The sequence below is a fragment of the Medicago sativa genome, chromosome 7, assembly GCF_051527215.1.
Source record: "Medicago sativa cultivar Bolivia chromosome 7, Bolivia_mono, whole genome shotgun sequence".
NCBI classification, from domain to species: Eukaryota; Viridiplantae; Streptophyta; class Magnoliopsida; order Fabales; family Fabaceae; genus Medicago; species Medicago sativa.
The window spans coordinates 50211745-50221502 of NC_140755.1; the positions used below are offsets into that span (position 1 = coordinate 50211745).

At 35.2% G+C, this 9758-nt stretch overlaps 1 protein-coding gene across 1 annotated transcript; it reads right to left on the bottom strand.

The window, feature by feature from the left end:
- Positions 1–7027: 7027 nt before the first annotated feature.
- Positions 7028–8260, bottom strand: LOC146906478 (F-box/kelch-repeat protein At3g23880-like). Its single transcript, XM_085728841.1, has one exon. It carries the CDS (start codon positions 8258–8260, stop codon positions 7028–7030), a length of 1233 nt encoding a protein of 410 aa, XP_085584967.1.
- Positions 8261–9758: the final 1498 nt, after the last annotated feature.

Consider the following 9758-nt stretch of genomic DNA (forward strand, 5'->3'; position numbering starts at 1 on the left):
GGAGTAAATCCATAAATTTGGACAATGTGAGTCAACAAAGAAAGACAGAAAAACACAGAATTGATAATCTGAATAGTGATTGTCAAAAAGACAAGCATATGTAAAGAAGAATAATCTCAAAAAGGAGTAAATCCATAAATTTGGACAATGTGAGTCAACAAAGAAAGACAGAAAAACACAGAATTGATAATCTGAATAGTGATTGTCAAATTGCACAAAAAACATTGTTTTATTAAATGATATGGAACAAAAAGAAATTAAATAATCTTGAGGTTTTCACTGTTATTAACTCTCACTATCAACAACTGACACAAATCCCTACAAAAAGACATTTTTCTTGGGGATTTTACCTAACACCTAATCGAGAGGAAGGTTTCTTGTACCACTACCCAAAAAATGTGAGAGATTTTTTTTTTTTTTTCTCTCTACAAAAGCTGTTATGGAATTTGTGAAAAGAGTAAAATCATTTCTCATTACTGAATTAGCTGATACAAGGAGTATATATAGAGATACATTGCTCCTAAAATACAAGCTATTCACAATTATTCACTAAGCTATGCATTGTTACTTGCAGCGCAAGTTACTACTCTAGCTTATACTATTATCATTTCCTTTATTTTCTAACAGCCCCCCACAAGCTGGGACATGGTATATATCAAGCATTCCCAGCTTGGACATAAGTACATGAAAGGGTTGAGGAAGTAAAGGCTTGGTAAAAAAATCTGCTAACTGCTCTTTAGAAGAGACTGGTAAAAGCTTCATCATGCCTGCCTGCATCTTTTCTCTGACTAGATGACAGTCAATTTCCAAATGTTTAGTCCTTTCATGGAAGACAGGGTTGGCAGCTATGTGAATGGCACTCTGATTGTCACAATAGAGGACAGGAGGCTTTGAGAGAGATACATGCAGATCTTTCAGTAAGTATAGAATCCATTGAAGCTCACAAGTGGCAGCTCCTAATGCTCTGTACTCTGCTTCAGAGGAGGATCTGGAGACAGTTTGTTGTTTCTTAGTTCTCCATGAAATTAAAGATTTCCCAAGATAGAAGCATTGACCAGAAATGGATCTCCTAGAGTCAAGGCACCCTGCCCAATCAGCATCTGAGAAACCTGAAAGCATCAGAGAAGAATCTCTGGGAAAGAAAAGACCTTGGCCAGGACACTTCTTCAAGTACCTCAATACTCTAGTGGCTGCTTGAAAGTGTTTCTCAGTAGGAGAAGAGAGAAATTGGCTGAGTTGCTGAGTGGCAAAAGTGATGTCTGGTCTGGTATTGGTGAGATAAATCAATCTACCAATTAATCTCCTATAAGCAGGAACATCATGATAAGGTGCACTAGAATCCTGATGTAGCTTGCATGATGGTTCAGAGGGAGTAGAAACTGGTTTAGAACCCAAATAACCTGAATCAGAGAGAAGATCCAGACAATATTTTCTCTGACATAATGAAATGCCAAGAGAAGAATGTGCTACCTCTAAACCAAGAAAGTATTTCAGTTGACCCAGATCTTTTATCTTGAAGGCTGAATGCAAAATATCTTTGATACTTTGAAATTCATGCAGAGAAGTGCCAGCAATTATCACATCATCAACATACACCAACAATACAGTGAAAGAAGTGGCAGTTTGTTTAATAAACAGAGAGTGATCAGAATTTGATTGTGTATAGTGTTGTTGAAGAAGGAGAGAGGTGAGTTTTTCATACCACTTTCTGCTTGCTTGTTTGAGACCATAAAGAGATTTCATGAGCTTGCAAACTTGATTTGGTTTATCAGTGGTGACACCTGGTGGTACAATCATGTACACATCTTCCTGTAAATCACCATGTAAAAAGGCATTGTTTACATCTAATTGATGAATATGCCAATTGTTAATTGCAGCTAAAGCAATAACAGTCCTCACTGTGGTAAGCTTGGCAACAGGTGAATAGGTGTCAAAATAGTCAAGCCCTTCAATCTGATTGTAACCTTTGGCAACCAGTCTTGCCTTGTATCTCTCTATGGTGCCATCTGCATTATGTTTGATTTTGTATATCCACCTGCATCCTATTGGTTTGATATCAGGTGGTAAATCCACCAGTTTCCAAGTGCCAGTACTTTCAAGAGCTGTAAGTTCAACTTTCATAGCCTGCTGCCAACAAGTGTGTTTGCTTGCTTCATCATAGGTGGTTGGCTCAGAATGAGAGTCAAGGGACAAAGTAAAGACACAATGTGAAGGAGACAAACCACTATAAGACATGGATTCAGAGAGAGGATACTTGACAGGCTTGTCAGAAGAAACATGACTGCAGACATAGTCTTGCAAGTGAGAAGGAGGATTAGATATTCGGGATGAATGTCTAAGAACAGGTGGTGAAGGAGGTGGTATAGGTGATGTTGGTTCATGACAAGGAGGGTCAGGATCAATAATGGGTGTAGGGATATGTGGTTGAATGGTGACAGGTGTGTTACTTGTATTGCAAGGAACAGATGAAAAATAATCCCAAGATGTGGTAATGGATGAGGAATTTGAAGGATATGGTAGAATATGTTCATGATGTATGACATTTCTAGAGACATAAATTTCTCTAGAATGCAAATCTAGGAGAACTGAACCTTTGAATCCAACAGCATAACCCAGAAAAACTGACTTTCTAGCTCTTGGAGACAGTTTGGTTCTATGAGAAGGAAGAGTGGTTGAGAAACATAATGAACCAAAAACTTTGAAGGATTCAAGGTCAGGTAATTTGTTATGAAGGATCTGGTAGGGAGATTTATTGTGAAGGTTAGGGGAAGTAACTCTATTGATGATGAAAGTAGCATGAAGAAGAGCATATGACCAATAACAAGAAGGGAGTTTGGATTGATAAAGTAAAGCTCTTCCTACATTGAGAATGTGTTGGTGTTTTCTTTCTACCCTACCATTTTGTTGTGGTGTTTCAACACATGATCTATGGTGTAAAATACCTTTTGAAGCATAGAATGAATTGAGTAAAAACTCAGGTCCATTATCAGTTCTTATGGTTTTGGGAGTGATGTGAAACTGAGTTTCAATGAGACAGATGAAGTTCTTAACATGTTGAGAAACTTCAGATTTTGATTTCAAAAGGACAATCCAAACAAATCTACTGTAATCATCTAGAATAGTAAGGAAATACCTATGATTATGGATAGATGTGGTGGACAAAGGGCCCCAAATATCAAAATGCAAAAGTTGAAACTTACTAGTTGCATTAGATAGACTAGAGGTAAAGGGTAATTTTCTTTGTTTAGCAAAATGACATATGTCACAAATAGCATGAGAATCAAAATTAAGACTAGGATATAGTTGAGACATGTGAGATAATCTCTTATTAGAAGCATGCCCTAATCTGAAATGCCATAAGGCAGAAGAAGGCAAAGTAAAACTAGAAGTGACATTATTGACAACAGGTTTATTGATGGAGGAACAATGAAAGAAATCTAAATCTAATCTATAGAGACCTTCAATTTGATTACCCAAACCAATCATCTTCTGGGATTGGAGATCCTGTAAGAAACATTTCTTATCATGAAAACTGGCATAACAGTTGAGGGACTCACAAACCTTAGAAATAGAAATCAGATTGAAATTGAAATGAGGAGAAAACAAGACATTATCAAGATAAAATTGAGGTGAAAAGTGAATGGTGCCAGCATGCTTAACTAACACAGAAGTACCATTTGGTAAATTAACAGGTTTAGGCAAAATTTTGTGATATGAAGTGAACCATTGTGTGGAAGAGACAATGTGTTCATTGGCTCCTGAATCTAAGAGCCACAAATTAGATTTTGAAGCTATAGAACAGGAAAATATGGAAGATATACCTGACATGGGGTTAGAGATGACATTATTGGCACTAGAAGGAGAAACAGATGAAGCAGGAAGCAAGTTCACTTGTTGAAGCAAGCTGAGAAGTTGATCATACTTCTCTTGAGAAATACCAACATTGGATGATGCATCATTGCTATTGCCTGGTGGTGCTTCAACATTTTCATTGCTACTTGAAGCATTAACAGAAGTGGTCTGCTTCTGAAAATTGGGAGGATAACCATGTTTAGCATAACAATAATCAACAGTGTGATTAGTTCTGCCACAAAAAGTGCATTGTCTGGGAGGTTTTGAACTATTGGAGAAACCTTTTCCCCTCCCTTGAGACTTGTTGCGTGAATCAAAAGCATTAACTGAAGAAATTGAGTCAGGTAAAACAGAAGCTACAGATTGATTATTGCTTTCTTCCTGAACAACCAATGAATAAACCTTGTTAATTGATGGAAGAGGATCCATCATCAGAACTTGAGTTCTAACCACAGCAAATTGATCATTCAATCCAGTAAGAAACTGAATGACTTGATCTTCAAGTCTGAAGTAGCGTGCTTCTCTCATGGCAGCACAACGACAAGGATTTGGACAAGTACAATGTGGCATAGGTCTGTGAGAGTTCAACTCCTCCCATAGAGTACGCATCTCAGTGAAGTACTCTAAAACAGATTTAGAACCTTGTTTCAAATTGTTAATTGTGGAACGAAGAGTAGCTATGCGTATTCTATCAGCTTTAGCAAAGCGTTCCTTGAGGTCAAGCCAAGCATCAATGGCGGTTTCATGGAAAACTAACGTTTGCGCAATTTGCGGTGAAACAGAGTTGATAATCCATGATTGAATAAGATGATTACATCTTTCCCAAGCATTACGATTCAAATCGTCCTCATCAGGAACCTCCATTGAACCGTCAACAAATTTCAATTTGTTCTTCGCGCCAAAAGCTCGAATCATGGAACGACTCCATGCGAGGTAATTGGATCCATCCAAAAGTGGAGTAACAAGAACAGAGTTCGGTCCTTCACTTGGATGCACATAGAACACCGATTCAGTATCCGGTTGATTATTGTTACGAGGCATGACGAAGAACAGAGCAACAAGACGAGACGAGAGAAGAAGAAAACAAGGTGATTCGAAGTTGAATCAGCAAGAATACGAGAAGAAAATGAAGAATTCTGAAGAAAATCAATGGAGATTCATGAAGAATCCATGGCGAATTGAAGAAGATGATGAAGAAAATTTGTTGTAACTAACTTGTAACAAACTTTTGGAGAGAGAAAGAAAGGCTCTAGATACCATGTTATGGAATTTGTGAAAAGAGTAAAATCATTTCTCATTACTGAATTAGCTGATACAAGGAGTATATATAGAGATACATTGCTCCTAAAATACAAGCTATTCACAATTATTCACTAAGCTATGCATTGTTACTTGCAGCGCAAGTTACTACTCTAGCTTATACTATTATCATTTCCTTTATTTTCTAACAAAAGCCGTCTATTCCCCTTCCCTCCAAACCCGCAAACATAGCCTTAAGAAATTAAGTAATTGAACAAGAGCTGTTATTATCTTTTGATGTTAGTTATGCTGATCGTTGTTTCGATCAAATTTCCATCTAGCTGTAAATTTCCTCAACTTGTAAAGTCTGAAAAACACATATAATTCATAATACAATTAGCGATCGTTAAATTGAAAGAAAAAAGACCATTACTGTATTATTAAATGTTATGTAACCTAAAGCAAAATGTGAATTGTGAAATAATCTCTACCATATTCATTATCAATGGAAGAATAATATCCAATTATATTTGACGTAAAAGAAGAAATAGGAGAATTAATAAAACCATAACAAACACTACTTTTTTCTGAAAAGGCTAAGAAAATATATTAAACGAACGAAAAATGTTTCTCTGACACAAGGCATATCAGAGACAGTGCCGGATCTTGCCTGAAATATTAGGGGGAGCGAAAAATACTAACATAAAAATCATATACAATTTTATGATTGAGTGGCAGTGGATAAGAGATTCTTGGAGGTGCCAATCTAGTTGGATGTCCATGCTTCTCTTTGATGTTTTTCTCACTTTTGGTTCATCGAAAAAGAAAAAAATATAACTCTCTTAACAATTAGTTTAAACTTTTAATTGTTCACTTTAAAAACTATCTCAAATGGTGCAATTCTTCAAATGGAGCTAATAAGATTGCAGAAAAGCATGAGAGCACAGTTAATACCCATTTTTAGTTTTGGTATATTATATGTTGATGTTATTTAAGTTATAATATTTTATTTGATGAAATATTAATACGTAATTATATAATTGTAGCGGTAAAAACCAAATCAACGGATAGAATTCAAACGACACTTATTCATATCAAATTTGTTCAAGACAACAATTAAAATCGACTTGTTACAGCCTAGCCGTTGGCTGTGATGACGTTTAATGTAGGTGCCTAGGTTGGTTCCCAGGTTTTCACCTGAAAATTGATTTCAATAATCAACTATAGTAAAGTAGGAAACAACCTATGAATGTACGAAGAAACATGCCTTAAACATCATAAGAATATGATATTATCTGTCAATCAAAATAAAAACGGAAAATAAGCAGCCTGCTTCAGTTCTTTGATCAAAACATGGTAGCATTAACAGTTGATGAGGACCTCTTTGTATGAGCATGATCAATGACTTTGCTTATGGTGATCCTGCTTGGTCCAAAAGTAACAAAGTTGATTAAATTGCTATAAAACCATGATCATTATTTACAGGTAGTATTTTTAAACAGGTATCACACATTATATGACATGGCTAAATATCCATTAGATCAAGCAGTAAACTAGGTTAATGTAGCATGTTCATTTGGATTCCATGCAGGTTAAAATCAAACAATAATGTATTCAAACTTGATTTTCTGAATTATAAAACAAAAATTACTTGAATGTCTGATTTTGCAGTGTATACATACACTTAAAAGCTCAAAATTAAAACAGTAAATAAAATTGAAAAAATTCGTAAGCTAAGAACCAAAGTTCACTGTTACCAATATTTAAACCCAAATACAAAGCAAATAAACTTGAGAGCCAAATGAGTATGAAAAAAAATAGAGCACGCATCTATATGCTCAAGAATCAAGATATATATCGGGGAAACTATAATATGATAATAATCACACAGTTTATTGTAAACCAAAATTGATAATCATCGAACAAAAACTTACTTTCAGGAAGTCGACACCAAGCTTTCAAGATATCCCCTGGCATTGGACCAACAGATTTTTTTGTTACTTTTAATTCTCTTTACTCTATTATATCTCCAATTATAGACAATTACTTGGTCTCTACGATTGATTGCAAATACCACAGTATCACCGTTCTCAGAAACACACAATGGACATACAATCAATTCAGGAACTAAATGAGTCTCCAACCCACGAAGTTTATTGTCCATTTGAAGATTTGAATAACTAATTTTGTGGAATTGAACCCAAGAATCTTCAACTCCAAACTCCCTCATTTGCCACATGACAAAATGGGTTCCCTTGAAATCATAAGAAAAACAAAGACAATCCATCAACACAGAAAGAGTTGGACAAGAAATTTGAGAACAATATAAGTCTTCATCACAACATCGAGGTAGCATCGATTGTCTATATGTTTCTGTCCCCAAATCAAGCGAGATTATCACAAATTGTTCAATTGTAAGATTCTTCAAATGACAATAATATCGTTGACGGGCAAACCAATTAGTACTATTGTTAAAATAAACTCCATCCTTGGCAAAAAAACACAAGCGATGATCCACGCATACCACAGTAAAACAATCAATATCTCTCCAAACATTATCACCCAATGTAAAAACTCTTACCACGGTTGTAATAAGGTCGCCATCCCTTTTCCAACATAACAACACCACCTTGTAAGTGTCGGTTGAATTATCATAACCAAATGCAAACTTACCAACATCATAGTCTTTGTGACAACAGCTTAAAGAGACTAATGTTTCAGATTTTGTCCTTGTGGCGGGGTTCCAGAAACAGAAGGAGTGGTTGGTATACCCAGCAGCGAAAGAACAACTTTGCAAGCAGACCAATCCATTGCATGAACCAACAATCCCACCGTTGTCCTTGAAATTGAGTCGGTAGTAAGGATCATCGTCGGGAAGGGTTATGGAATTCGAAGTAGTTTCCAGCAAACGAGAGGTCGGTACTGCCCTACAATCATCGGAACCTTCAGAGTTGTTTGTGAGAATTGCAAGGTGAGTCATTCGCGTAGATTGCTTCTTAAGGTGCATTTTCTGGAAGACACGATCAGAGAATAAGGTTTTCCAGGACCTGCAGACGCACTTCATCCGCATCAGATATTTCACTTCAAGGAACGATAGGACTTCCACAATAAGTTCATCAGGCAGGATTACTGGCAGAACCGCCACTTGGTGCAAAGAAGGGATATTCATCAGAACTATGCGTTTGTCGAAAGTGAAACCTTTCGAAACCCTATCTAGCTTTTATTGTTTTTTTTTTTTTTAAAGAATCTAGCTTTTATTGTTGTTGATATATATATATGCCGATTGTATCCTTGTGTTAAAGGAAAAACATTGTTCAAAATACCTTCCTTCAAAAAAAAAATTGTTCAAAATACCAAGATTTTTTTAACATAAAAAAAATCTCGGTATTTTCAACACTATTTTTACTAACTAGTAGTACATGTTTTTTCTGAAGGTCATGTTAAACTGTTCTCAGAAACATAAAAATAATTTAAAAAAATTGAACTTTTACATCACAGAAAACTATTTTTAATGGTTATTTATTCATTTATTAGTATTATATATTGGATTATTGCTTGTTGGTTTTAAATCTTATATATTGCATTAATTTAATATATAGTATTACTAAAATATATTAATTTCTTTAAAGGAAAAGATATTAATTCAATATTGAGTAACACAATATTTCAAATCAAGTAGCAAAATATATTAGATTGCAAACCAAAATATTTTCGATTGTGCAACAAAATATTTCATATTACGTTCCAAAATATTTTAGCAAAATGAAAACATTTTCTAATAATGAATAAATTAATTATTTAATATTGGAAAGGTTAAAATTAAAAATTGACAAATTAATTTAATTTAAGCTTTGCCAATTTTATATATATATATATATATATATATATATATATATAAATCGCTAGTGTTTACTTCATTCACATAACTATGTACATACACAATTAAAGGCGCACCCTCCGCTATATAAACATTACTTATGTGTGTCCTCGTGAGCTTAGCTCAGTTGGTATGGACAATGCATAAAATATGCAAGGTCCGGGGTTCAAACCTCGGTTATCACCAAAAAAAAAACATTAATTATGTGTGATCTTTCAAATGTGGGACTTCCACTTTTTTCATTTCACACTACACTAGCTCTATCCTAGCTGAACATTGAGTGTAGTCTTTCAAAGAATGTGTAGAAAGTGTTGTGAAAAGTGAATCATACCTTGAGGGTGAAGCAAGTTCATCCTTATATAGGCGCGCGTTGGTCATTACCGTCTCCGAGTTCTGCATCGTGTGATTACGAATGGTTAAAGGACACGTGTAGGGTGCTCCTCGCGCGGGGGAGCGCTCCTGTGCGGTGCACTTGAGCTGGCATGTTACTTCAGGCGCGGAGCCAAAGAAAGTATGAAAAAACACACATAATACATAATTTGAATAGAGATCGTTGAATTGAACAAAAATCATTTTCATAGGATGCAATGACACATCTCAAGAATAACACACTTTAGAGTCAAAATGGAATCAAAACACGCAGATGTTGGACTAATTACCATATAGGCGCTGTAACACCCATACTAGACGTATCTAGAAAGTCTAGCATGTGCGTTAGTTTAGTATTGGATACATTAAAAGAATTTACAACATTAAAACTTCGAATGAATAATTTTATACAACAAATGTG